Here is a 27,944-nt window from a genome sequence, read left to right on the forward strand (position 1 = left end):
GCTCATCCAGACTTCTGCACCACAGACAGGGCTTACGCCAAAGGATTTTATAAAAGGACAGTAACAAACTTACATTTATCCAAACAATTTACAATAAATGTTACAAGGTTTATCTGCCCCCTGACGTCTTTCTGGTAGAACTGCTTATTGTTAAAATATAAAGCAAATGTAGTTTCAGTAACTGCAGCACTGATCGTAGAAAGTCTTTTGACCCGGCTGTCAATCAATTAGATCCATTCTCTATTATGCTAAAAATTACATTAATCTCTGTGCTCATTATATGCTTATCATATGAAATTATATCACAAAGTCAGATTTATGGCCTGTATTGTCTGACGGTATGAGCAAAAGCTGAAAGGGAATTGGCAAAATGCTTTTTAAACTGTGCTATGTCTGATCAAGTAAAATCGAGACATATGGAACAACTGAATACATTTATTTGGCTTAGTTTGTAAAGTCAGTTTATACAGAGATAACATTTTACTGATAACTGTAAATATATTTACACAAGCTAACATATAATTATGTTTAAGTAGAAGTGGAGTGTCATTAAGTACATAAAATATATTAATCTGTGGCACATTTTACAATAAAATGCATCTGTTAAATTAACAACAGTATAATGTTTAGAACTTGTCTTCTTTCGCAAGCTCAATATGTTCCCCCGCAGGACGTCTTTGTTTTTTGGATGTCCTGACAAGTCCAAACACCAAGAAGATAACAGTGACGGCAGCGATGAAGGTGAGACTGAAGAGGACATTAAGACCTAGTTCAGCATTAGAAACAGACACTTCCAAACCCAAGAAACTGACCGACAGTTCCTCAACAGGTGGAGGTAAAGTAGTGATTCCTGTAAAAACAAGAAAATACAAAGATAAATAGATAGATAGATAGATAGATAGATAGATAGATAGATAGATAGATAGATAGATAGATAGATAGATAGATAGATAGATGGTCAGAAGGATAGATGGATGGATGAAAGATAGATACCTGGGATGTCGTCTTCAGGTTCATGCACCTCACATTTATGTGGACGTTCTTCTGGGCTTAAGAAGCCATTGCAGCTGACAATTGTAGCATAGCTCCAGACAGATTTCTTAGGAATACGTGGAAAATTGGGATCTGACCGATTTACATAGAAAAGACCAAATCTTTCAGTATAACCCGCTGCCCATTCCATATTGTCCATTAGTGACCAGGCAGTGTAGCCGCGGATGTCCACACCATCTAGCATATATGCTAAGAATAACACTGCAATTAGCACCAAATAACTGAAAATGCTAAACAAAAAAATACATGCAAAACTATTATAGCAAACAATCATTTAATAATGTTCCTTTTGACATCTTTAAGAGGAAAGATCTTTACCTTTCAGGGCCTGATTGATATAGTTTTCATAGTAGTAGATTCGGGTGACGTCATTCAGATTCTCTGGTCCTTGTTCTGATACTCCATTTTCTGTAATGTAAAGAGGAGGGTTTCCATATTCCTCCTTAATGAAATTCAGAATCTTTCGGAATCCCACAGGAGCTACTTTCAACCAGATGGATCCAGAATCTAGCCATGTACGATCCCTAATAGCTCCAGCACCCCTGGAATAAATGGCAACTTTTTGAATCCTGATGCTTGAATTCAGAAACATGGACCTAAAACATCTCAAACTAAAGGGTTACCTGTCTGCTTCAATGTGCTGTTGATCACCGTAGTCCACGTTAAAGGCTAAAACAGAGGTGTAGTGGTTGAATCCAAAATAATCATGAGTACCCTTAATTCTTGCTACTTCTTCAGGGGTAAATTCTGGAAGCCTGTCAAATGTAAAGGCATTTAGAAGCATGCAAAGTTGTGAATTCCTCACAAGAAAATGTCTGTATTTACCTTGATTTAGGTAGGCCAGCTGCCAAACTTCTTTCTCGAATAACATCCTTCATTAAATCACTGTAATCTCCTTTGAACACGGGATGAGCAAACCAACCAAGCTGAAACTGTTTAAAAGAGATAAAAAGTGAAGTGGCATGTAGAAATTAATGTAGATATCGCTGTACAACAAAGCTGTACCTGAATCGTACGTCTGGCAGCATCCACGTCTTCTTGTTTGTATGGGTTTCTTGCTTCAGCCCAGTCGGAGTTCATAGTGAGGCTAATCATTCCACCATGTTTAGCACGATATTGGTCATTATACAAATGCCAAGCTTCAGCATGAGCCTTAATGAGGTTATGTGCCACAGTATATGGCGCAGTGCCTGGACTATCACTAAGACCTGAACAGGACAGTAGCATTATTAACTATTAACACTGTTAAGCTAAGCAACTTTTATTACAGGAAAAGGTTATTTTTAATGCTAATGATACCTGGTGCTTGGCTTCCATAGCCATATCCATGTGCTGCAACATTTAGGGGTTCATTTAAAGTGATCCAAAACTTTATTTTTTCACCCAGACTGTTAAATACAACATCAGCATAGTCTCTGAATCTATCAACAATAGTGTCATTCTCCCAACCACCAACATCCTGAAGAGCTTGTGGCAGATCCCAGTGGTAAAGTGTCACCTGCCAGTGATCAATAGACTGTCAGAAATGACCAAAATAGGTTTTTTTCATTCAAATTGTTTTGAAATAATTTACCTGTGGCTTGATATTGGCTGCCAAAAGAGCATCTGTCAGTCTATGATAGTAGTCGAGCCCAGCCTCATTAATTTTCCTGTTTGTTCCATCTGGCAGAATTCTGGGCCATGAAATAGAAAACCGATAATGTTTGACCCCAAGTGTTTTGAGAACATTGATATCCTCTTCGATCTTGTTGTAGCTGTCACAGGCAATGTCACCATTATCATCTTGCGTTATCTTTGAATCAGTGTGTGAAAATTTGTCCCAAATGCTTAGGCCTTTTCCGTCAGCTCTCCAGGCGCCCTCTATCTGTGGTGATGCAGCAAAGCATGAGCATTACCCTCATACTCTGAGTGAAGAAATGCTAATAAAAACAAGAAGAAATGGATTGTACCTGATATGCAGCGGTTGCTGTGCTCCATTCAAATCCTTCTCTGAAATGTCCATATAGTATTTCTTCCTCTGCTGTGATTGGAAAGCCGTTATTTCTTATTATATCGAAGTAAAAGTGAGCTGAGCGCTTTGGGGTTCTTGGCCGACTTGAATGCTTAAAGTCCACATGGTGAAGTCCATAGCCGACATTGTAGCCATTCAGCCACTCAAAGGAGTCCATGAGTGAACTAGCAATGTATCCTTTAACACGTACTCCATCCAGGTTGTGCGCTAAAAATAGAGCACATATAAGTACAAAAATACATTTTGAAAATTTAAACATTGAGATGACACAAATGAAATAGACTATTACCATACCTTTAAGAGCCTCATCAACATAGGTCTTTAAATAGAATATACGATCAGTGTCATCTGTTGTAAAGGCAGTGCTTGTAGCTACACCATTTTCCGTAATATAAATCTCAGGATTTCCATACTCTTCTTTCAACCAAATGAGAAGTCTCCTGAGTCCCCAAGCAACAGCTTTCTGCTCACTAACAGCTGTATCTTCATAGCTATCTGCATTGTCCTTCTCAATGTCCTGATCAGTCTGATAGGATTCGATATTAAGTCTGCTGGTCACATGGCGCATGACTTTCGTAGTGTATGTGTTAATGCAGAATACATCAGCTGTTCCTTGGATAAAAGCTTTGTCTTGGCTAGTAAAAGAAGGTAACCGGGATTCTTTTAAGCCTTGCAGTTCACTCTTGTTGCCAACTTGCCACTTCATGGCATCAGGGTAGTCACCATTCTTGAAGATTGGATGTGCAAACCAGCCTAATTGAAATTGAAGAGCTCGATCAGCAGCCTCCACCTCTCGAGGGATGTTGACATCCAGGGGTTCTGCCCATTCAGCATTCAGACTAATGGATACCAGACCTCCTTGAGATGCCCTGTATTTCTCATCATATGTGTGATAAGCTTGTGCATGAGCTTTCAGGAGGTTGTGTGCAACCCTGTATGGAGCATCTCCTGGTTGCTTCACATTAGGTGGAATCTGACCCAGCCCATATCCCAACCATGCAATCGTCTGGGGTTCATTAAAGGTGATCCAAAACTTCACCCTATCTCCAAATGTTGCATAGCAGAAGTCACAATATTCATTGAATATGCTAACCATTTCAGTGTTGTCCCAACCATTGATATTCTGTAAAGCCTGCGGCAGGTCCCAATGGTAGAGAGTCACCATGGGTGTGATATTATTTGCTATGAGACCATCTATGAGCCTGTTGTAGTAATCCACCCCCTTCTGGTTAAGAGAAGATTTATAGCCATTTGGAAAGATCCGAGACCATGACAATGAGAATCTGTAAGTCTTCACTTTTAGGGCCCTCAACATGTGTAGATCTTCATCTACTTTATTGTAGCTATCACATGCAACATCGCCATTGGCATTGTTTGGGATATTACCAGGTTTCTGAGTGAAAGTATCCCAAACACTTGGTCCTTTTCCATCTGCATTCCAGCCACCTTCAACTTGATAAGCTGAAGATGAGACACCCCACTGAAATCCCTCTGAAAATGTTCCATAGTGATAAAGCTGCCTCTCAAATTTGGTCTGAGGTGAAAACTTTTCCCAAACAACCTTGGATTTTGAAGGCACTTGAGATGGAGGCAAACTAGGGAGTCTTCTACTTTCGACTTGATTTCCACGGATATGCATCTTAGGGCTTGCAGCAGTCTCAGCAAATCCATTTCTCTCAATCACCTTTGAGTAATAGTATGCTGATGCTTTAGGGGTTCTTGGCCTGTCAGGATCATCAAAGTTCACATAGTGCAAACCAAACCGTTGAGTGTAACCTGGAGGACCCTCATATCCATCCATTAGAGACTGGACTGTAAACCTCTGAACGACAACATCATCCAAATGCACAGCTGTTTAGACAAATAAAAAATAGTTAACATACTTTTTATAGTTAAATGCTAAACCAACATCTCTGGCTATTTTCATGGCAGCATTTAGTGTTAAAATGCAATAGTAAAAGACCCTTTTTTTGACCTTTTACTCTTACCTTTCATTGCTTCATTAATGTAAGCTTTGAGATAGTCAACACGCAGAGTGTCATTGATCCCGTCACCAGTATACTCAGTTGGCATTCCATTTCCTGTGATATAGATGGGCACCTTTGTAATAGATGTGTACTCTAAAAAGATGTAATACAATAACCGCCGGAGCCCCCATGGAACAGACTGGATCTGGTCAGAAGCTGTAGTGGGCCATGTAGGGTCAATATGAGCCTGGAAGTCCCCAACATTATCTGGCCCAGCATCACAGCTAGTCAAATTCTCACTAATCAGTCGGGATGTTTGGTGGTTTAGTCCGAAGAAATCAGCTGTGCCTCGAATTCTTTGTTTCTCAGCCTCGGTGAAGACAGGGAGTCTTGCCAGGTCTTGGGTACACAATTCTTTCTTTTTCTCAATTTGCTCCCTCAGTACCGCTGGATAATCTCCATCTACAAATATTGGATGAGCAAACCACCCCAGCATGAAGTTTAGATAACGCTCAGCTGCTGCTACATCCTGATCACTTGAGGGATCCCTCGGCTCAGCCCAATCTGAGTTCAGAGCAATGCCCACTTTTCCACCATACAGTTTCCTGTATTTATCATTATAAATATGCCAGGCTTCAGCATGAGATTTCAGAATATTGTGCGTCACCTGTGAATACAAGCAAAGAATTGTCAGTATACACTTTTTAAAATCATACTATATTTGGGACTTTCTAAGGGTGCTTTCACACTTGGTTCGATTGCCTGGTCCAAACCCAAGTTTGATTGCTCCCTCTTGCCACCCTCTCGGCTGGTTTGTGTTCACACTATCTTGTGTTCACTAAATCCCTCAGATCCCTGGTATGGTTGTGTCATAAAGTCGCTGTTGTGTGTACATCTTTTGCTAGGTGAAGGCCATGAAAGTGAAGGCACTTTCATGGCCAGGTCGTTCGGCTTTTACCAAATCTTTTGGTTTTGTTACCAAATTACAGAGAGCCACTTGCATCTATCGGCTGCAAAAATGTAAAAATCATTCAGAACATCACGCAATGTCCGCAGAAGTCAGTTTTGCAGGACACAAGCTGACATTATCACTGTGTTTGCACTGGGTCAGTCCCGCTTGTTGCCAAGGTAGGTGACACACAAACATCACCTACATAAAAATTAACGTTATGAAAACTAAAGTTTGTTGTACAGTAGGTGGTTCACTTCCATTATTGGGTAAGATTGCTTTTATATCAGAAGTGAACAATACCCCAGACAACCTCTTTCATGCGGACTCTGGTATTGTTTGCCGGGTGTGCACCCGAGTACAGAAAAGACTGTGTTCATACTAGCTAAACATACTGAACTCTGGCGTCAAACAAACTCAGGTGCGGACCAACAGTGCTAGTCTGAAAGCACTCTTAAATTAACATGCACACCTTGTAGGAGGCCGATACTGGGTCTTTAATGCTTGGAGGATATTCCCCTGTTCCATATCCCAAACTGCTCACAACCCAGGGACTGCCAAAGGTGATCCATGATTTTACTCTGTCTCCATAACGAGAGAAGCAGAAGTCTGAAAATTCTTTGAATGCTTCCACAATGGAGTCATTAGTCCAGCCTCCTGATTCCTGTAGAGCTTGGGGAAGGTCCCAATGATGCAGGGTAACAGTGGGCTCGATTCCTGATTGCAGGAGTGTATTAATCATCTTATCATAATAAGCAGCCCCCTTTTCAACAAAACTTTCTTTGCGTCCAGTGGGAAAAATGCGAGCCCAAGAGATTGAGAACTGATAATTTGGTGCCATCATGCCTCTAAGAAGATACACATCATAGTCCACCTTGTGATAACTATCACAGCCCAAAATGGATTCGTTGACCCCGGCCTCATGGTTAAAACGGTCCCATATGGTTTCACCCTTCCCGTGTTCTGCTGATCCACCTTCGACTTTGAAACTCTCACTGGAGACGGACCATTGAAAATCAACTGGGAAGGAACCACTGAGGAACTGATCCCGCTCAGCTTCAGTCTGACTTTTGAATTTCTCCCAAACCTTCTGATATGAGAATGCAGAAGCTGATTTCTGATGAATTTTAGTGTTTTCCTTCTGCAGACTAAATGAAAACAATCATTTAACTGACTTAAAAACAGTTGCACAATGATACAATATGTATGTATGTTTTTCACCTCAGTCTTACCTGAGTGTTTCTTCATAATCTAGCTCCTCAAAAACATATGTGATGTCACAGCCTATAATATGATGGCCTTCGTTCTGTAAAACTGACACAAATATAAGAAAATAGGTTTAGAAACTGATCATTTTATTTCATGAACAGCATCTTAGACTTTTGTCAATGTTTACCTCCAAGAATTCCAGTACGTGCCTCAAAACCATGTTCATATCCATCACAATCATTCACTGTCAGCTGATAAATAAGCAGGGACTTTTGACCGCTGACAATCTGCAAAGATTATAAAATGTTATTTTTAGTGTTCTTGAAAAATGTAACAAAAAACTATTTAAGCAGTTTTTCGGTATTAAAAAAATCTTTTGAAATCTATTGGCTAATTACTAAGCTGATTTATTGTGAAGATGATTATACAGTATTTGCTCAGCCAGATAAGCCACTTACCTGTACCTTTCTCAATTCCTCAGTAAGAGCTGTCTGCATTTTGCAGTTGAACTGCATGTGCACTGAGAGGAAATCCACATGTGTCTGAAAGTGAGATAAGTGAAGTATGTGATAAATTACATAATATTACCTATTAATCAGTGAGATATAAATGTATATATATATAAATCTGCATTGAGCTTTTACCTTGATTTTTGACCCCATTTGATGAATGGAAGTAACATCACTGGCTTTGATTCCAAGAGATAAACGAAGCCCTGAAAACCATATAAACAGCATAAGTGACAGCCTTGTTGTACAAAGAACTATGCTATTGGAGACAGAGGCTATGGGTTGGTCAGATTTGTTATTTTGAATTTAATGATAATAATATATTTTTATGGGGCAGGACGGTGGTGCAGTGGGTAGCACAATCGCCTCACAGCAAGAAGGACACTGGTTTGAGCCCCGGCTGGGTCAGTTGGCATTTCTGTGTGGAATTTGCATGTTTCCTCCAGGTGCTCCCGTTTACCCCACAAGTCCAAAAACATGTGGTATAGGTGAATTGGGTAAGCTAAATTATCTGTAGAGTATGTGTTCGAATGAATGTGTGTGGATGTTTCCCAGTGATGGGTTGCGGCTGGAAGGGCATGCGTAAAAAAATATGCTTGATAAGTTGGCAGTTCACCTGTACCGCATGTCTTTGGACTTGTGGGGGACACCGGAGCACCCGGAGGAAACCCATGGGAACGTAAGGAGAACATGCAAACTCCACACAAAAATGACAACTGACCTACTGCGCCACATGTCACCCTAAATGAATAATATATATTTTGAAATGCCTGTACTAATGCAGCCTATTTATTTTTTTTATAGATTATAAATAATTTTGTGTATCTCATCCAGGTCTACTCACCAGACAAATTGTTTTTCTTTAAGTAAACATTTGCCTCTAAACCTCAATCATGGATAATGACGAAGTCATGGCAGTTCTAATCTTCCAACACCGAGCAGGATTTAAACCAGGATTTCTTATATGGGAGGTAGATGTGATACTCGTTATCATGTCTACCTCCCATATTAGAAACCATGGTTTAGCCTAGCCAAAACACACTAGCATTAGCCTTTAGTTTGACACCTAGGGAGTGAAGTTTGCTTGCATGGATCCTACTGGTTGGCTTGTTGCGCTCACACCTAAACCCCATCTCTGCCTGGGTCATGCTACCTGCTAGCCAGCAGCTAGCCCGCTGCAACTCTCACATGGTCACTTACTGAAGCTAAGCAGGGCTGTTCCTGGTCAGTACCTGCAGGGGGCCACATGGAAAAGCTAGCTTTCTGCCGGAAGTGATGTTAGTGCGGTCTGTGTGGGTCCTTATACCCCAGTATAGTGAAGGGGACTCTATACTGCTTAGTGTGCGCCGTCTTTCATATAAGACGTTAAATCGAAATCTCTGTGGTTGTTAAAAATCCCAGGATGTTCTTCGACACTTTGCCCACTGTCCTCTGTCCATCATGGCCTCCCATATCATAATTGGCTTCATCACTCTCCTCTCCACCAATTAGCTGGTGTGTGGTGTGCGGTCTGACACAATATGGCTGCCTTCGTGTTATCCAGGTGGATGCTGCACACTGGTGGTGGATGAGGAGATCCCCCCCAATGTGTACATATCTATACTCAAAGCAGGATTTCAAGAGTTTACACTTAGCTAATGCTTGATAAGGTTAATGCATGGTTGGCTGGGAGAGATCACTGAGCTTGAAGGATCCTTGAACCTAGAGTTTCCTTCTGTTTAGTCAGGAGAGAGGAGAGTCTGAGCTCATTCTCGAGAACTCCTATATCTTCTTCTAAGGTAAGAAGAGCAGACTATTTATTTGCATTTTGAATGTAATCAGTTGTCATCTGATTGGTTTGTCATGTGATTGATAATGCGAGACCAGCTGCCAATATTAAGATATTAAGCATATGATCCTCTCGAAATCAGTTTATGAACCTTCACTTGAAGCAGTGTTTCCTAATTGGAAAGCAGATGTGCTAACAAAGTTTCAGGCACTTCAGGATTATTTTATTTGTCCCTAGGGAAAGTCAATGATTTTTTAATTGAGAATTCTTGGAATACATATTCGAAAACAGAATTTCAAAATAATCACACAAATGCTTCCAATACCCGCAACACAATCATAAAAGCTCTTACTGACTAGTCTTAGTAACATATTCCACTTTCACATGCTATTTATACATTTTACGTAAAAGGTAACACATACAGAAATATTCAAACATTTTGTTCAACAGACATCATCATATTTAGCATTAAAAATGTGACAAAATGATTGGGGACTTGATGCCAATATTTTCTTACTAGTGTGTTTATCATGCTGTGATAATTGAACTACTGTTGCAACTGGCTTCTATTACTGAGAGGTATCCTTAGACAACTAACCTTTATCTGTTTTGTGTACATATTGCAGTTAATAAATCAATCTCAAGTCTTACCTGTAAACCTTTGATGGCAGACTTTGTAAGCATTTTCATGGGACTGGAGAGCATTTTTTAGTTGTCTATCTTGTAGCTCATGCAGGTGGCTGAATGTAACGAACGTGTCAACGTGATCCCTAAATGTGCTGAACACAAATCCTGCATACTGCTCAAACATCTGCACTAGCAATGGATTTTCCCATCCTCCATATTTGGCTCTGAAGAGTTCTGGTACTGCAGAACGATGGAGAACCAGCAGAGGTTTGATGCCTGATTCAGTCAGCTGTTGTACAAGTGTCTTAAAGCACATCACAGTTTCTTCATGTGGCTGGTTGGCATCACCTGTAGGAAGAATATGAGACCAAGACAGGGGAACCTTGAAGTTGGTCACCCCTCTCCTTTGAAGGTACAAGAAGTAGTCTTTGGATTGCTGTGGCAGTGGACCTCCACAGTTAAACACATATTGTTCCTCTAAATGTAAAGTCTTGCTGGTGGTCAGAGGGCCCGCAAGTAGCATGAACTCCTGTTCATCTGCATTACTGTAGCTCCAGAAAATAGCCAACACACCCAGAGACAGAAATACCCCTAGGATCTTCATCATGAGAGTGTTGCAAAGGAATACAGTTGTCCAGGCTCTTTATAACAACTGCTAATCTAATAATCTAACACATAACAGAGTCACACCATCTTTAGTGGTAAAATTTATGATAGTCATTAAGTGTTAATGATATAGACTCTGGACCAAGATAAGTTTGTTATGTAGATCAATACTTTTAAGAAACAAAAAAAAATATACTAGAACATTAAATATGTCTCTCAAACATTTGTTCCTCACTTCAACAAAAACTATTAAAATTATCCCTCCTGTCCATTTATGCAATACTTGCAGTGATGCTTATGAGAAGAAAACGTGACAAAGCTAAGTTATACAATCTGTTACATATTGTTATAAAACAAGTTATACAATTAATAATATCAATCAAGAGCATAAGGGAATCACATAAGACGGCAATATATTGGTTATGCAAAGACATTAAAGCTTAACTGACAAACCATATCAGGAAAAATCAATCTCTGAGTACTTTGTACAAGAGTGACGTTAAGTTGGTTATGGTGGCTAGTGGATGGATTAAAAAGACGTGTCAGTTTTTTTAATTGCTCAATAGACGAATTACCATGTTTGTAAACATTTAGGATGCGCACGTAGGGAGGTGGCAAAAAAAATGGGGGCGTTAGCATTAACAGTAAGGGAATGACATCCGATGCGGTACAAAGTTTGTTGTTGTCTTAGAAATAAGATATATTGATTACATATTATGTATATTAATTACATAATACGTTCAGTGTATTATAACAGCTTGTCACGCAGTGATAAGCACAGTGATTCTGCAAAATTAACGTTAAAGTGAGCAGCGCTCGTCTGACAGGTCCATTTGCGATAACACCCTCCTAATTAATATTGGATAGGGCGAAATGACCAAGCATTCAGCATTCAAATATAGAATCTCATTAAAGCTCCAAGTGATTTTTACAAGAGAGAAGTTAAAGTCTTTGGATGCCTAAAATGTTGTTCTGTGTGGTCATGTGCAAGAAATAATGTTCCATGATTACCAGATCCAAAATTCTGTAGTGCTAAAAATCAAGGTTCTACCTGGCCAAAGACAAGGAAAAAAGACGGAGCTATACAAGGTCTGGGTAGTCATCAACAAGCAAAACTACTGCATGACAGCGAACTACACCTGTACGGCAGGGAATGTTTACTTACACATAGAGGTAAAGTTGGTTTTATATTCGCACATTAATATTTTCTCCTTAATATAATTTCATAAAAGTGTAATTTGCAAACTCTAAATAGCGAAATCATATTAGCAGCCAATGACTATCAAAGTTTAACATGTTCACAGTCAATTAAACAGTGTGAATGTTGTTTTCAAGTCACACTTGCTGGTTATTTCAGACAGAATATTCAAAGTGCCGTGGTAAACAATGTCACAAGTTGTCACTGAATGAATGTGTGAATATAAAAGCAACTTTACCTTAATAACTTACACTTTCACGTTTCATTCTTAGCATTCAGTGTCTGCAGTTTAATTAACCTTATTTAACTGTTTTTGCTGAAATCACTGCTGCAATCAAAAACGAGTAACTTGAATGATTCAGCATAGCAGGAACTTACCTGATATAACAAGAACTGCAGAGTCCAGCATTTCTAATTAAGTCGTCTCTTTATTCAGCTCCCTTTTAGCCAAAGAAGTCCGCAGTTGGCATTAAAGCAGTGTGGTGTATGGTAAAATTTGGCATCCTACTGCACAACACTACATGCTTGCTATTGCAGCCAGTCTTTTTTTGCAACCGGGACCCATGTGATGTCATGTATTTCATCTATAAGATCAAATATCCATAAATTCCTATCTTTGAGAAATCTAATCCAAATGGTTGGCGACCAATAAAACATTTTCCCCACAGAGAGTAACAGGTATTATAAAGGTAATTTTAAAGTGAACACTAAAATCAAAGTGAATGCAATAAATATAAAATATCAGGAGTTCGCACTTAGATGACGATTGATAATAAAGCTTGTTTGGCATGCTGTCCTGGGAGAGAGCCCTGAGCTATTAAGATGGCGAGAGGGGAGTTTGAGCACAGGTAGATCTCGATGAACTCCCTGACTTGTTAATGGCTAATGACAAATTGTAGGGATAGTTAAACTGCTTACTAAGAGCTCATCGATAGTGCCAATTGGTGTGGTCAATTTACTTATATTGCTTGTTTTTGGACTGTGGGAGAAAACCAGGGAAACCCATGCGAGCACGAGGAGAACAAGCAAACTCGGCACAGAAATGTTGACTGGTCCAGTAAGGACTTTTAACCAGTGATATTCTTGCTATGATGCAACAGTGCGAATCACTGGGCTGCCATGTCACCCAATCTATAAAAAGGAGGGAGGAGTAGGGGTGGGAGGGGGATTTTTAAAGACAAAAATACTGAGGTAAAAAACGTTTTATTTCTAGTGAGTTAGGAATCATCTAATTGGTGAATCATGTGCTAGCTAATGCGGGACCTGCTATAAGCATGACATCGCGTTATAAAAAAAATATAGCTTTTAATCTATTCTCAATGTTGGGTTGGGAGATGGGTCTATTCTACACAATCTGAAGACTTTACCCTGATATTTTGGAGTGGATGTATACCTGACCGGTGAGTCGTCTGACAAAAAAGTGCCCTGGATCTTTTACTTACTTCAAAGACACTAATGACAACGCTAACATGCACATCTGTAATCTAGTTATTTGCCTTAATAGACAATAATATAATTAAGGTGTTTACGTGAAGTGCTTTCATGTAAGAGTTTCCTTTAACTTTGGGTGACTTTAACTGTAGTTCAGCAGTTTCACTTTTAATTTAATTCATTCACTTTTAACATTTAATTCATGGCCTTGTGACAAACTGGGGTATTAGACGCAAATAAGAAGTAAGGACTGGTGAGTGTTTTGGAATTTAATAATGCACGCCAAATGGAAAGAAAAAAAACTTCTGCATTTCTTGATGTGTTTGCGTGCTTGTGGATCTTGTCGGATAATATGGCTGAAAATCCCACATGACGGTAATAGTTTGATTGCGGTGTTTACTTCAATAATGCCACCAATATATGCATACTCTACGCCTTAATTCCATTTCTGTTTAGTTTAGTTTCAGTTTCCTTTATTTATGTCATTCAAATCCTCACAATAGAATTGTAATGCAGAACGAAATTACGTTGCAACAGACCCAACAAGAACATAAAAAACATCACTATAAAAACACGATAAAATCCTAACATGATAAATAAGCTTTTATAATTCCATAAAATATAAAAAATATAATTATATAAGATAACCCATTTTTAAAAAATCTCTGAAGAGAATAACTTAATACTTAAATACCTATTTCACCATTTGTTGTAATATTAACAATTTATGCTAGTTTAACAAATTTATTTATTATTTAACACTAGCTTTCAACAATGCTTAAGAAATGGTATTGTTTAAAAGTCTTATAATGACAGGATAAAAACTATCTCGAAACTGCACTGATTTGCTCCTCAGACTTCTGTAACGCCTGCCTGATGGCATGAGTGAGAGCATGAGTTATGACTTTACTGGGATTAAGGTGATCAAAAATCAGTTTCGAGCTTATGTAGGCCAACAGTTTAAAGTTCATGTTTAACTGATTTAACAGTTAGAAAACACAAGTACGTCTTATTAAACAATTTATTTTCATCACCAATTATTATAGTAAAACAGTTTCGCAAGCAGTTTGTGATGCATTTTGGAAACAGGAGATGATCTTCTGGTCGAATACGCCCGTTCTTAGCCCCCGTTTACACTAGTGCGTTTTAGTATTAAAACGGCGTTTTAGATCAAAAACGATCCGTGTCCACACTAGTGTTTTACCTAGCGTCTCTGAACATATCTCCGTCCACACTACTCCACCAAAAACGTGTATCATGTGACCATTCTCTGGGCATGCGCATTCTTGTATAAACAGAAAGCATGCGTCTTGCTCTGCATTTGGTTATTGTTAGTCAACAAACGCCGGTTGAACATTGAACGCGATGGCAAAGAAAGCAAGAGAGGTATTTTTGTGGACAGACGACGAGGTCGAGTTGTTATTAAACCTAACAAATGAATCACTGCACAATGGCGCCTAAAACAGACAACAGTGCAAACAACGCTCCCATTTCTGTGCTCATGTTGTTGTTTACAGTACTGTCTTCTGGTAGCGTTAAAGCCATGTGTTATAGTCATGTGATAGAGGCTTGACGAATAAGGGAAGGATACGCAATGACACAAAAGCCCCAATCAGGTATTGGTATTACAATGTTTGTAAACATTTAGGATGCGCACGTAGGGAGGTGGCAAAAAAAATGGGGGCGTTAGCATTAACAGTAAGGGAATGACATCCGATGCGGTACAAAGTTTGTTGTTGTCTTAGAAATAAGATATATTGATTACATATTATGTATATTAATTACATAATACTTTCAGTGTATTATAACAGCTTGTCACGCAGTGATAAGCACAGTGATTCTGCAAAATTAACATTAAAGTGAGCAGCGCTCATCTGACAGGTCCATTTGCGATAACACCCTCCTAATGAATATTGGATAGGGCGAAATGACCAAGCATTCAGCATTCAAATATAGAATCTCATTAAAGCTCCAAGTGATTTTTACAAGAGAAAAGTTAAAGTCTTTGGATGCCTAAAATGTTGTTCTGTGTGGTCATGTGCAAGAAATAATGTTCCATGATTACCAGATCCAAAATTCTGTAGTGCTAAAAATCGAGGTTCTACCTAGCCAAAGACAAGGAAAAAAGACGGAGCTATACAAGGTCTGGGTAGTCATCAACAAGCAAAACTACTGCATGACAGCGAACTACACCTGTACGGCAGAATATGTTTACTTACACATAGAGGTAAAGTTGGTTTTATATTCGCACATTAATATTTTCTCCTTAATATAATTTCATAAAAGTGTTATTTGCAAACTCTAAATAGCGAAATCATATTAGCAGCCAATGACTATCAAAGTTTAACATGTTCACAGTCAATTAAACAGTGTGAATGTTGTTTTCAAGTCACACTTGCTGGTTATTTCAGACAGAATATTCAAAGTGCCGTGGTAAACAATGTCACAAGTTGTCACTGAATGAATGTGTGAATATAAAACCAACTTTACCTTAATAACTTACACTTTCACGTTTCATTCTTAGCATTCAGTGTCTGCAGTTTAATTAACCTTATTTAACTGTTTTTGCTGAAATCACTGCTGCAATCAAAAACGAGTAACTTGAATGATTCAGGTATCTCAGCAGTCCCGCCTGCGTTTTTAGATGTCTCTGTTTTTCTTCGTCCACACTAAGAAGGAGATGCAGCGTTTCAGAAAGAAAACGGCCTCTCCAGCATTTTCAAAACGCTCCGTTTTCGGCGCTCGAGAACTTGGGCGTAGTGTGGACGGATGGCGTAAGCGTAGAAAAACTTATGCTTTTTAAAACGAAAACGCATTAGTGTAAACGGGGCCTTAAAGACTTATATTTAGTCCTTATTTGGGTAGCACGCATTCTGAAGGCCTTCGGCAGAATTCAAATGAGCCATTAATGTAGATTCATTCCAAGATTACAGTGAGATTAATCTAGATTAAAAAAAAAATCTACGCCCACCTATTAAAATAAAACTACACTTATGCCGCTGTCACACAAGAGTTTGAGCATGTGAAATTCTGTCGTACGGCCCTGGGAATAAAGAGCAGGATTAAACAAGATGTTTAGACATTTAAAAAAAGCAATTGGTCTATATTTAAAGTTTCTATACAGAGAGGTCATGTTTTAATCATTGATTGGTCTCATGCAGTCACAAGATGGGAATTCGCAGGTCAGAGTTCACCAAGCTTGAACTTTGCAACAGCCAACAGTGAAACATGTCGCACAAGCTTGCGTTTTGGTCTGTTGCATTCACTTGCGTAAGAATAAAAGTCTAGGAGCAAAAAGTCAACTGTGACCAACTGTGTCAACTTCAGTGTTTTAGCAGCATTTTTAAAAAGCTTATTCCAACCCCAGCCAAATGTTTAACAACATTAAAAAAATCATTTTAAATAATGTCAGATCATGTATTTTGAATATCAAATAGATGGTTTACTATGGACTATTTCATTTATTTGAAAAATAAGAAACACTTTGAAAGGCAGTTCATTTCATGAGTTGTGTGAACTTTCATATTTAGGACTTTTAAAGCCTAAATTGTGGAATGGAAACGGGTTTAAGACTTGCAGAAGCCCTACACTAAATCCACAGATATTAAAATTATCAAAGAAATTATTTGACACTGGCAAAAATAATAATAATAAAAAATATTTAAACATTGTCTCCACAATAATTAACTGCAGTAATTCTTCACCCAAATATATAATATACTCTCCTTTTACTAATTTTCTTGTTTCTTGCTTCTGCTGAACACAGAAAATACGACATCTTGAATACTGAAAACCTGTAACCACTGACTTTCATCGTATTTATTTTTATTTTACTAGGGAAGTCAATAGTTACAGGTTTCCAGCTTTTTCAAAATAGCTTTTGTGTTCAACCAAATGTTTGAGACCACTTGAGTGAAGTAAATAGTGAGAACTTTTTTGGGTGAACAATCGCTTTAAGTATAAAGTGTATAACCATCTCATTATCATAGATATGAAATGTGAATATTATTTCTGGGATCACAGATAACTGATATGTGAATGTCACAGAATGCAACAAAATGTGCTCTTTTATATGTTTGCTATAATCTAAATGTTGCCAAAAAGACCAAAACAACCATTTCAGAAGCACAGAAAAATTAGGCATGATTGCAATTCTTAAACAAAAGATTTATTTGGACAGTGTACAAAATACCTTACAAAAAATCGTACAAAATGTTTTGGAAGATATAAAAAAAAAAAAGTATCAAAGTTGAAAAAGTATCAAAAGTTGAAAAAGTATTGTTGAAAAAAGTATCAAAAGTTGGAAAACCTGGGTGTTGACAGACATTAAACTCTTATACTTTAAACAGTTTCAAGACAAAAAGAAAAACAAAGTTGCATTGGTACCATATAAAACATTCGCCTCCATGACTTTCAGTTCCAATAGGGGTAGTAGCAAAAATTCTCATATACAACCAAGTACACAATATGCAAATAAAATAATCAAAAGCTTCTTTGCAGATCAATAATTGATTCACAAGTATTCAAGCATTTTCCAGGTTTCCGTTACAAACACACTACTCCAAACACAGAACTACAGAAATGCTCTAACTACACTAAACTACATTTCTGATGTGGTTTTACACTGGCTCGTCCATCTCATTTTGGAATGGCAAAGATAATATGTAAACTCCAGTTTAAGGCATTTTTGAGATGCAACCCTTGGCACTTCATTAGAAGCGTGGTAAACAAATGGAAGAACCACTGATTTTTTTCCCCCCTACGTAATAAAAAGAGATGATAAAAAAACGAGACATTGCACAGTCGCCTAGTAAGAGAGGAGTATAACAAACATTTTCCTAACTACCTTTTGGGCACTTTGGAGTATCAGGCAGACTGGCCGATGTCAAGTATAACTGGCTGGTGAAATGCTGCTTCTGAGATTTTCTACATGGCGTTCACTTGCCATAATACTGCATGACACATTCTCACAGATTCACCAGTGTGCGTAGGACACAGGTTCCACACTCAGTCTCTTGATGCTTCGCTCAATGTTCAGCAGCCAAACACAAAACACACAACACACACACACACAAACTGGACTCTTTCCACTTTGCAAGATGAGCATTGCTAATCCCAGGTGAGGCGCTCCGTTGCAAAGAAAAGCAGACGAATGATAGTCTATGAGTCTCAATCAAGCATGGATCCCTGAGAAAGAGAAAAGACAACATCATATTAAAACATGGAAATCATTTATTTACATTATCAAGCAACAAATATGTTAACTTCTCACAAATTAAAAACAACCTAATTATACATTCTCCCTCATGTAGTTAAGCCTTTATGAGTTTCTTTCTGCTGTTGAGTATGCTGATAGCTGGGACCCATTGACTTGGTTTAATTACTAAAATATCTTCTTTGGAGAAAGAAACTCAAATTGGTCGATCAAATGAAGATTGAGTAAATGACCATTTTTATTTGAGTGAACTATCCTTAGAGTGAACACAAAGACATGGAGAATGGAAACATTTTTTTTTTACTACGATTTATTTTTGGTTAAAAAAAAAAGATACAAAAAAATGCAATTATCTGCTGTCGTATTTGATTAGTTGAACTTTTGGATGAACTTATCCAAAACTTTTGAATATTAGGCCATCTCTACTTGGCGCTTCATTGATTCAATCAAAAGTGGTTAGCTCAGATACATTAGTTTCCAGCGGATATTGACAGGTTTTCAACTTAGGATTTTGGTGAAACCCAAGTGGCAAATAAGACTCTCTCAAGCTGCGGTCACACTGGGCTTTTCTCCACATAAGACTTCCATTCATACGCACGCAAATGCGTCAGACCGAAAACGCAGGGTCATGCGTCAAGTTTTGCAGGTTGCTGCGATGCAAAGTTCAAGCTTGGTGAACTCTGATCTGCGAAATCGCAACACTTGACTGCGTGAGACCAACCTAGTATCAAAACATGACTTCAATGGACAGAACTTTAAAACATGGAGCAATTGCTTGCTTTTTTTAATGCCTGATAATCTTGTTCATTCCCGCCCCTTTTCGCAGAGCCGCACGACAGAATATCGCATTATCAAACTCTAGTGTGACCGCAGCTTTACTTGATTAAAAAACTTAAAAACTACTAATTTGATAGGTATGTGTGTATTTTTGTACAATTCAATAAAGCAAACACCTTAATTTGGTCATACAATGATTGCGCTCATTGAGTATAGGTGCCAATTAGGAGACATACAAGCAATTAGACAACATAAGCAATTGGATGAAATAGGTTTTATACTTCTACTAGAAGTGGCAAATTGCTGGCAAGCTAAAAAATGAGTAACCCTGGTCAGACCTGTTATCATCATAGTCCAGCTTAATGTTAGCTGAACCTTAGTGACAGAGTGACTACGTTTACATGGACATCAGTAATCTAATTATATGCCTTAATCTGAAAAAGACAGTAATATGATTAAGGCGTTTACATGAGTTGCTTTTTGAATGATCTCGTTTTACATGTTATAGCACATAATTGGTTAACACCATTGTCACCACGCTATCAACATTTTCTTTTGAGTTTCATTTACTTTTGGGTGTTTCATTTTTAATTTGTGGACTTTAACTGCAATTTGGCACTTTTACTTTCATTCAGGAACATTTCATGCATGCCCCCGTGATAAACGAGATATTGGAAGTCAGTCTGAACTGCTAGTGTTGTTTTCATGGAATTTGATACCGCACACCGTATGGGGAAAGAAAACCTTCGCATTTTGTGATGCAGGTGTCTGTGGTCCTTTACGGACTTGGTAGGTGCAGAAAATAGTGTCAAACAGAAATGTGTGTATTGACTATCCTGTATCCTGTAAAATGCTGAGAAAATCCTACACAATGATAATAGTTTGTTTGCAATGTTTACATGTCTGTACTGCACTTTAATAAAACTAAAATGCACTTCAATGGCAATAAAATCAGCATACTCCACATGTCTTAATCTGATTTCTGTTTAGTTCGATTATAAAACTTTAATCGGATTTAATAAATCAAAAACAGCTGTTTACATGGTAGACTCCTAATCAGAGTAGTCAATCATATTAAAATTGGATTATTGGTGTCCATAAACGTGCTCATTGAATCTCCACAAACTCATTATAAAGTCTAACCTTTTTAAAATTGACAAATTATATTTAAAACACCAAATCAACATATTAGAAGAAAATATTACAATCTTTCTAAAGATCATGACACTGAATACTAAACATGGTAAATATCAGCTTTTTCATCACAAAAATAAATTTAATATAACTTGAGTATACACACAGTTCGCCACAGTGGAATTTACTGCCAACTTATCCAGCATATGTTTTACGCAGCGGATGCCCTTCCAGCTGCAACCCAGTACTAGGAAAAAACACCTATACACTCTCATATGCACGCTCATACACTTAGGCCAATTTAGCATATTCAAATTCACCTATAGCACACATTTTTTGTCTGTAGGGAGAACTGGAGCACCCAGAGTAAACCCACACCAACTAGGGGAGAACATGCAAACTCCACACAGAAATGCCAACTGACCAAGCCGGGACTCAAACCAGTGACGTTGTTGCTGGGAGGCGACAGTGCTAACCACTGAGCCACCATGTCACCCATAAAAGAAACTGGTTATTAAATATATTGTTTAAAAAAAATCTGGTTTTAATTCAAATTTCATAGGAGGGCTGATAACTCGAGTCTCCTGTATGCATATATTAAGTGTGCATCTCCTATATCTACCATTCTTACCTTTTTCACATTTGCTCCCCTGCTTCTCCTGAGCAAAGTTAAGTCTGTTCTGCTCGACAGCAGTGCCGTTGGACTCTGGGCTGCTGCTGCGTGAAGGACTGCTCTCGCCATTCTGATAGGCCAAATCTAAATGTTGCTGAGCCAGTTTCAGGTGCCTGCGCAGGCGGTCAATGTCTCGCGATGACGACTCGTCACCAAAAGACTCCCGACCGGAGTCCAAGTTATACTCCGGTTTCATTCCCAAAGACAGCTTGTCTTTTTTCAGGGCAGTGTGGTACCCTGGCGGGGCAGTGGGCACCTGTCTGCATATGGGGGCACGTGGGCGCTGAACACTTTGATGGCGTGCACGTCGTCGAAAAGCATCACGAATTCCGCTGAGGCCCAAATGAAGTATCTCCAGCACCGTAAGAGACAAGCAGAGACAGCTCACGGCATACATAATCAGCAGAAAGATGGTTTTCTCTGTCGGACGTGACACAAAGCAGTCTACGGTGTGCGGGCAGGGACTGCGAGTGCACACGTATGACGGGGCGACCTCGAAACCATACAGGATATACTGGCCAAAGAGAAAGCCCACCTCGAAAATAATCCTCGACAGAAGCTGCAGGATGTACACCTTCATGAGCCCATCTCGCTTTATTCTCCGCCGGCCGTCATGTTTAACAGCAGACTTCTCTGGAGCCTTTTCTTTCTCAGGCACGATCTCTTCCATAATCATAGGATCTTCCTCACCGTTGTCTTCGGCCTCCTCATAATCCCGGTTGGCTCCGCGGTTGATCATTGGCATGCGTTTCCTGTTGACTGGCCTGTACTCCACATCATTTGACCGAGCGATCTTGTGCATAGCAAATCCCAAGTACATGATAGTGGGGGTTGTGATCAAAATGATCTGGAAAACCCAGAACCGGACATGAGAGAGTGGTGCAAATGCATCGTAGCAAACGTTCTCACAACCAGGTTGCTGGGTATTACACACAAATTTGCTCTGTTCATCGTAGTATATCGATTCTCCCCCCACAACAGTCAAAACAATGCGGAAGATGATGAATAACGTGAGCCATATCTTGCCCACGAAGGTGGAGTGGTTGGAGATTTCATCCAACAACCGCGTAAGAAAACTCCAGCTCATGGTGCTTCAAGAAGTACCACCGTCTCAGTCCTGCATAAAAAAAAAGATATTAATTATTAGTATTTGGAAACAACAACACATTATTTAAATTAGCACATTACATGACATGAAAATAGCCTACCTTCCTACTTATCGCCTGACAAGAGTAATATTAGCCCAGTGGAGGAACTAAGACGTCAATTTGTATGCAAAAACCCGAAAGAGAGTTAACATTTTAGCAGTTCCGGTTCCCTTGTCCCGAAGTCAATCGGTTTTCAAATGGGATTTCGATTAAATTTGATTCGTGGCTACCACTAACTCAACATATTTTCAGGTTTTTTTTCTACGACATAAAACACACAAGTTACATCCCACTCCTGGAACTTTTATTTATTTTTTTTTTTTAATCGGTTACACTTAAAAAAAAAAAAAAAGACATTTGCTACGAAGTTGCTAGATGGGACTACAGGTGATGTTGGACACATGCGTCATCAAGCTGATCTGGTCTGGAACGCAGTCCACTTGCGTTGGGCTTTTGGATAGGTCTTATTTAAATATTTTCATAAATAGTATTTTATAGTTTGTAGTATTTTTCTAATTGTGAATTTTTATTGTGTGCAGGTAATGCCTTCTCTTGTAAAGACCATCAAGACAGATTAACTTGATGATCATTTATTTTACATAAACAATATTATGGAGATACTGCTAACCAGTGCAGTGTTTCTCTCCTGCTCTCAGTAATGCAAATGTGTGAATAAGTTTGTACAAATACATTCTTACTGACTAATTTTTATGTGATCAACTGATTTTTAATAAACATTTAACTCTATATTATAATTTACACTACTGCTTTATTTATATCATATGTGGTATGGGCTGCTTTTCGCTGTAGTTTGTAACAAAAAAAAAAAAAAAAGAAGAACCCTGAATGTTGTTCTCTATCCATATAGACTTGTCCCTCATGCCTCATTTCTGTCATCCTTTTACTAAAGGCAAGCAGGCTGTATGCACAGGCATGATAAACTTATGCGTGTCATCGAAATACTATGTAGGCACATTTGTACTTGCAGTGTTAAAACTTTTGCAACAACTGTAAAACAAAACTGTAATGTATTTCCCACATAAAAAACTACCAAAAAGGCATCTAGATCTATATACAGATGTGTTTTGCATATTTGTATTTGTTTATAATAAATAACATGGGTTATAATATAATAAATCGAGTGAGTAAAGCTGTCATATATTAGATTTTTAAAAATAAGCATTAAAAGTTGTCTGTAGCAGGGTGGTGTTGATGTCACAGACGACATCCCGAAGGCACTGTAGTCCGTTTATAGCCTAATGTTAGCTTTTTAATTCTTGCAATTGCATTTAAGATCAAAAAGTGCTAAAAGTTGTATTTTCGTGCGAGGATTATCCAGTTGGACAAAATGTGTAAGTGTAATAAACTGTGCTTAAACACAGAGCTTATTATTTGCAATCTTTGAAAAGCTTAATGGAAAATCCTGTAGAGATTTTATATTTTAGGGAACCAGTCTTATGCTAGCAGCCGATTAGCCTACAAGGTGGCGTCATAGTTCCTCCACTCTATTTTGATTCAATGATATAAAATAGGAGGGAAGGGAATTTTACAATTTCATGCATGTCTCTGCAAAATGTTGACAGTCTGTAACAGCTGCTTTATTGTCCCACATCAGGACAAATTGGAAGCCGAATTAGTCCACTAGATGGAGCTGAAAGGTAATTATTCTAACAGGCTTTCACAAAAGTCAGCATTTGCCAAGTTCTGTAGTTAAAAATCATCTCACTGTGTATAAAGGCATACCATTACATAAAATAAAATGATAAATTGCAAGAAAATAAATACATTTAAACAAGATTAAAACAAAAAAGGGGGATGATGGAGGGGGATATATTATTAACATGAGGAATTTACCACCTCTGTGTAATAAGACCCCTGGTGAATAACACCAACGTATTAAAACCGTCACATGCTCTTATTTTGAGCAAATGGACCCTAAGTTTTATGTATGAGACACAAAAATAAATTACTTTGCAACCCAAGGCCTAAAAAGTCAGTGTGGATTTGGCAGCTCTTAGAAAGTAAACTCGAAACAGGCAACCAGTTGAACATGGTTTGGTCACAAACTGGAGCCCAAGTGCTTAAAATGTAAAAAAAGGATGGGGTCATCCACAGGTCTAATCAAACTATGCAATCCTCACCGGCTCCAAATAAACAAGAGATGCTTTAGGCATGAATGTGACTTGATTTTTCACAAAGTTCAATGATTCTCTAGGGTTCCAACTATTTATTGACCACTGATTTCCCATGACTTTGATTACTGGATGTGGGTTTTCAAAACCTAGGGAATTTATGGATTTTACTTAAAGGGATAGTTCACCCACAAATGAAAATTCTGTCATGATTTCCTCACCCTTGACTTGTTCCAAACCAGTTTGAGATTTGTTGTTCTGTTAACATTCATAGTATGTGTTTTCTGAAAGTCAATGTTTACAGGTCTGAAACATCGTTCAAAACTTAAAAAAAAAAAAAAAACTTCAATTAGTTTGAAACAGGTAAAGGGTGATTAAATAATGACAATTTTATTTGTGTGAACTACCCCTTTAAATCACTCTGCTATACAAAAATCTTCAGTATAAACATTTAAGTGTGACAAATGTCAAATTCCAAATGCAAATTTCTAGCCAGTAAGTTAACTATGGGGAAAAACATGAACAAGGTCAAATTAGCATTTTAAATTACTTAACAGAACCACTTTTCCCAGAATTGTGTGAACCTGGATTCACACTACAGCCCAAGCCTAATAAAGCTCAAAGGAGCTGGTGGTGACGAGCTGCTAATGGCCACAACTTCTGACCAAGGGTTTATTAGAGACAGTTGCATGAAGTGAGGGCCGCGCTGTTGTGGTAAAAGAACAGGGACTGCAAGTGCCATTTAAAGTCATGAAATCACTGTAATTTGTAGTCTACAAAGGGCTATATCCGATTGCCAGAAGCAGTACAATTGTGTGGTTGCACCATTCCACAGCTGGTGCCCAGTTGGCCCTCAAATTACACATCAGCAAGGCTCCAAACAGTATCTAGTCAAAACATCTAGTTTAGAGATCTTATGAAGGTGTGATCTCAAAACAAAGTGCATACACCTTTACTATGCCACCTATGATTACTAGGAACCTAGTCAACCTACTTTAAAATGTAAAGTTTATATACATATAGAATACATTGAAAGCATACATAAGCAGAATAAAATTGATTTACAAAGTCATTATAAACTTTAGCAAAATCAACAACACTGGACTCCATTGTAATAATATCAACATTCCCACAGAGAAAAACAACTAATGGAACCACATAAATGGATCAACTATCCCCCAAATGTTGTCCAGAGATTGGGAGAGCCTAACCCTGAACTCCTCTTAAGTCAAGCAACGCCACACGGAGCAACCATTACCACGTCAGACATTAACTTCAGGAGAGAGGGAACAGAGTGGCTTTGTGGAGACATCTGAGAAAGTAGTTATCGTTCCAATCCAGATTCCTTCAGCTCTGGGGGAAGGACAGGAGACTGGAACTCACCCCAAAGCATCATCTTAGTTTTTTTTTTTTTGGTTTGATATGGAGTCGCACTTAATTTTGAAATTGCTAAATAAAAATAATGGTCATACATATGCTCTGTGCAATTGCTGGTAATGTTCATTTCTCCCATGTTTGCATTGTTTTCACTTATACATGCCAAGTAAAACTCACCAAACATGCGCTTATGAATAACATGCAGGCTAAGGGTGAGTTTTGTCTTTCAAAATGTTGACCAAATAACCACGGATTTATATATATATATATATATATATATATATATATATATATTCTGCCATGAAAGGACTAAAGTGAGAGTAAGCGTACAATATATTAAGTTTGTGTGGATTTATGCCTAAAAAGTAGGCAATATTATCATTGAGAAAAATTTATGTTGGTTTTTAAGCAATGAAAACATCAGTTACTTAAACTTTAACAATAAATTATATACACAGAGGCAGATTTTAGGCATGGGACGATAAACATTAAGGTATACCGCGGTTTGGAAAAGTCAATGTTTTAAAACCACCAAAATTTTCTGTAAAACTGTTCCTAAGGTAAGTGTGAGGTTTTTTTATTTAAATTTTCTTTTCTTTTTTTTTACGACAAAAGCATCACCAGCAGAAAAGATATCCAATGATGTTGTTTTAAATTGTAAAGAAATGCGTTTTTGAAACTAATAAAAGACAGCATGAGTCAATGATTCATTTGAATTATTTAGCCTGAAAGGTTTACAGCTCCAAAATATTATAAATCTTTCACAAAATAAAATATATTGTGTTCAAAGGGGAAAAAGTTTTAAAAGTAAACGGGGTTTGACTGCTAGACTGATCCATAATTCAAGGAGTAGGACAATTGCATGAATGAAATAATTACATCATTTTTTTTGTTAGACCCTCACCATAAAAAAAATGATTAAAAAAAACATGATAGAAAACGATGTTATCTATAGAATATTCTAGGTACTTATTTGGGGCCCCCATATTTCCTGGGGCCCTTAGCAGCTGCTTAAATCACTTATTTGTTAAATCCACAGCTGTATATATAGTAAAAAAAAGCAGATTTTTTTTTTACATAAAAAACTTAATATAAAAAGTCAAAAAGGTTTAAAACAGGTTTGGAGATAACGAATAATAAAATAAATAAAATCCAAAAACTTGCCCAATATTTAGTTTAAGTAAATAATACGGTCAAAATTTAAACATAATATAGTAATTAGGACTTTTTTGAGGGAAAAACTAAATATTTCGATAACCACTAAACTCCAATCAAGCACAACGTGTCGATGTGGATTGGTGGCGCGCTTTTACCTGCAGGGGTGATTCGCTCCTAGAAAAAAAGCCAACATTCCGAAGAGCAGCGTGGCTATTCAACGCCACTTACTTAACAGAGGAACCCGATAACGACTTGATTGCTAGCAAAGATGCGTTACATCACACAGTGAGGCAAGGTTTGTCTGTTATCCCTTCATATTACTAGAAAATGTACCATCCAGCTGCGCGAAGCGCACAAGTTTACTATTGTTCTCCGTCTGACGCAAGAAAGACGCGACAGTTCCTTATAAAACAACTTAAAGGCACTGCCTCAACTGTTACTGCGTAGTTGTGGAAATAAATACGCGTAAAACCTAACACTAAACATTCAACAAAGCAGAATATTTGTTATTTTTGGTGTATAAGCGCGAAATGTCACCAAAAAATCCGTTGGTCGCGTCCCTGTCGAATTCCAGTCAGTTGAAAAGCGGGAAAAAACATACCTCGATGAGTAGATTTCCACTCTTTTCCTCAGCTACGTCCTACGCAAGAGTTTGTTCTGGTGCGTTTAATATCACCACATTTCTCAGCTATCTTTGACGATGAAAGACACGCTCTTCATTAACCCATTCGGAGTCTGGCAGCATGTGGGTCGTTTTTCTCCTCCCCGTGCGCCGTCGGGGTTCATATAGCGAGAGGACAAAGAGAGGGTTTACCAATGTGCTGCTGCTCCTCCCGCCTCCGCTCCCCACCCCCTTTCTCAAAGCCAGAGTATTCAATCAAGCCTTATGATTTGTTTTATTCAAATATTGTCGTCACATCATTGATTTGCACCCCATAACATTATTATTTTGTTCACATTTATAATAAATAAAACACTCAGTTTTAACACTCAAATAGGTTA

General features: G+C 38.1%; 2 protein-coding genes and 2 long non-coding RNA genes across 8 annotated transcripts in view; 2 read left to right on the forward strand and 2 right to left on the reverse strand.

Annotated features, from left to right (window-relative positions):
- Positions 1–415: 415 nt before the first annotated feature.
- Positions 416–11,175, reverse strand: lct (lactase). 2 transcript variants are annotated; one of them, XM_087267149.1, is made up of 17 exons: positions 10,118–11,162; positions 7,834–7,904; positions 7,654–7,731; positions 7,377–7,476; positions 7,213–7,294; positions 6,453–7,128; positions 5,053–5,698; positions 3,359–4,915; positions 3,003–3,271; positions 2,627–2,917; positions 2,353–2,551; positions 2,059–2,261; positions 1,879–1,985; positions 1,677–1,808; positions 1,372–1,595; positions 994–1,242; positions 416–850 (listed from the first exon to the last, which is right to left on the reverse strand). In XM_087267149.1, exons 1-17 carry the CDS (start codon positions 10,698–10,700, stop codon positions 627–629), a joined length of 5,691 nt encoding a protein of 1,896 aa, XP_087123275.1. In that variant the 5' UTR covers positions 10,701–11,162; the 3' UTR covers positions 416–626. The 2 variants fall into 2 exon arrangements, with proteins under 2 accessions (XP_087123275.1, NP_001433792.1); NM_001446863.1 differs by having other exon boundaries at positions 418–850; positions 7,648–7,731; positions 10,118–11,175.
- Positions 11,176–13,783: 2,608 nt separating this feature from the next.
- On the forward strand, positions 13,784–17,767 carry LOC141376207 (uncharacterized). The gene is made up of 2 exons (XR_015499899.1): positions 13,784–14,944; positions 15,943–17,767. It is a non-coding gene; the product is annotated as an uncharacterized LOC141376207 (long non-coding RNA).
- gjc4b (gap junction protein gamma 4b) lies at positions 17,475–27,730 on the reverse strand. 2 transcript variants are annotated; one of them, XM_087265938.1, is made up of 3 exons: positions 27,098–27,730; positions 21,086–22,244; positions 17,475–18,515 (listed from the first exon to the last, which is right to left on the reverse strand). In XM_087265938.1, exons 2-3 carry the CDS (start codon positions 22,212–22,214, stop codon positions 18,502–18,504), a joined length of 1,143 nt encoding a protein of 380 aa, XP_087122064.1. In that variant the 5' UTR covers positions 22,215–22,244; positions 27,098–27,730; the 3' UTR covers positions 17,475–18,501.
- LOC110440050 (uncharacterized) overlaps positions 27,134–27,944 on the forward strand; it is a 66,082-nt gene continuing 65,271 nt past the window's right edge. For all 3 annotated transcript variants that reach the window (XR_015499894.1, XR_015499893.1, XR_015499891.1), the window contains exon 1: positions 27,134–27,237. This is a non-coding gene — a long non-coding RNA (uncharacterized LOC110440050). The remainder of the gene's footprint in view (positions 27,238–27,944) is intronic.

This window comes from Danio rerio, chromosome 9, assembly GCF_052040795.2.
Source record: "Danio rerio strain M-AB ecotype USA chromosome 9, GRCz13ab, whole genome shotgun sequence".
NCBI classification, from domain to species: Eukaryota; Metazoa; Chordata; class Actinopteri; order Cypriniformes; family Danionidae; genus Danio; species Danio rerio.

Excerpts from the sequence above, each read along its gene's own strand:
- lct (NM_001446863.1), bottom strand. The coding sequence starts at position 10,700 with ATGATGAAGATCCTAGGGGTATTTCTGTCTCTGGGTGTGTTGGCTATT. Across the intron at positions 2,918-3,002 it reads CAGCAACCGCTGCATATCAG|ATAGAGGGCGCCTGGAGAGC; the intron begins GTACAATCCATT and ends GCATCACCACAG. Across the intron at positions 1,986-2,058 it reads CTGCCAGACGTACGATTCAG|TTTCAGCTTGGTTGGTTTGC; the intron begins GTACAGCTTTGT and ends TCTTTTAAACAG.
- gjc4b (XM_087265938.1), bottom strand. The coding sequence starts at position 22,214 with ATGAGCTGGAGTTTTCTTACGCGGTTGTTGGATGAAATCTCCAACCAC.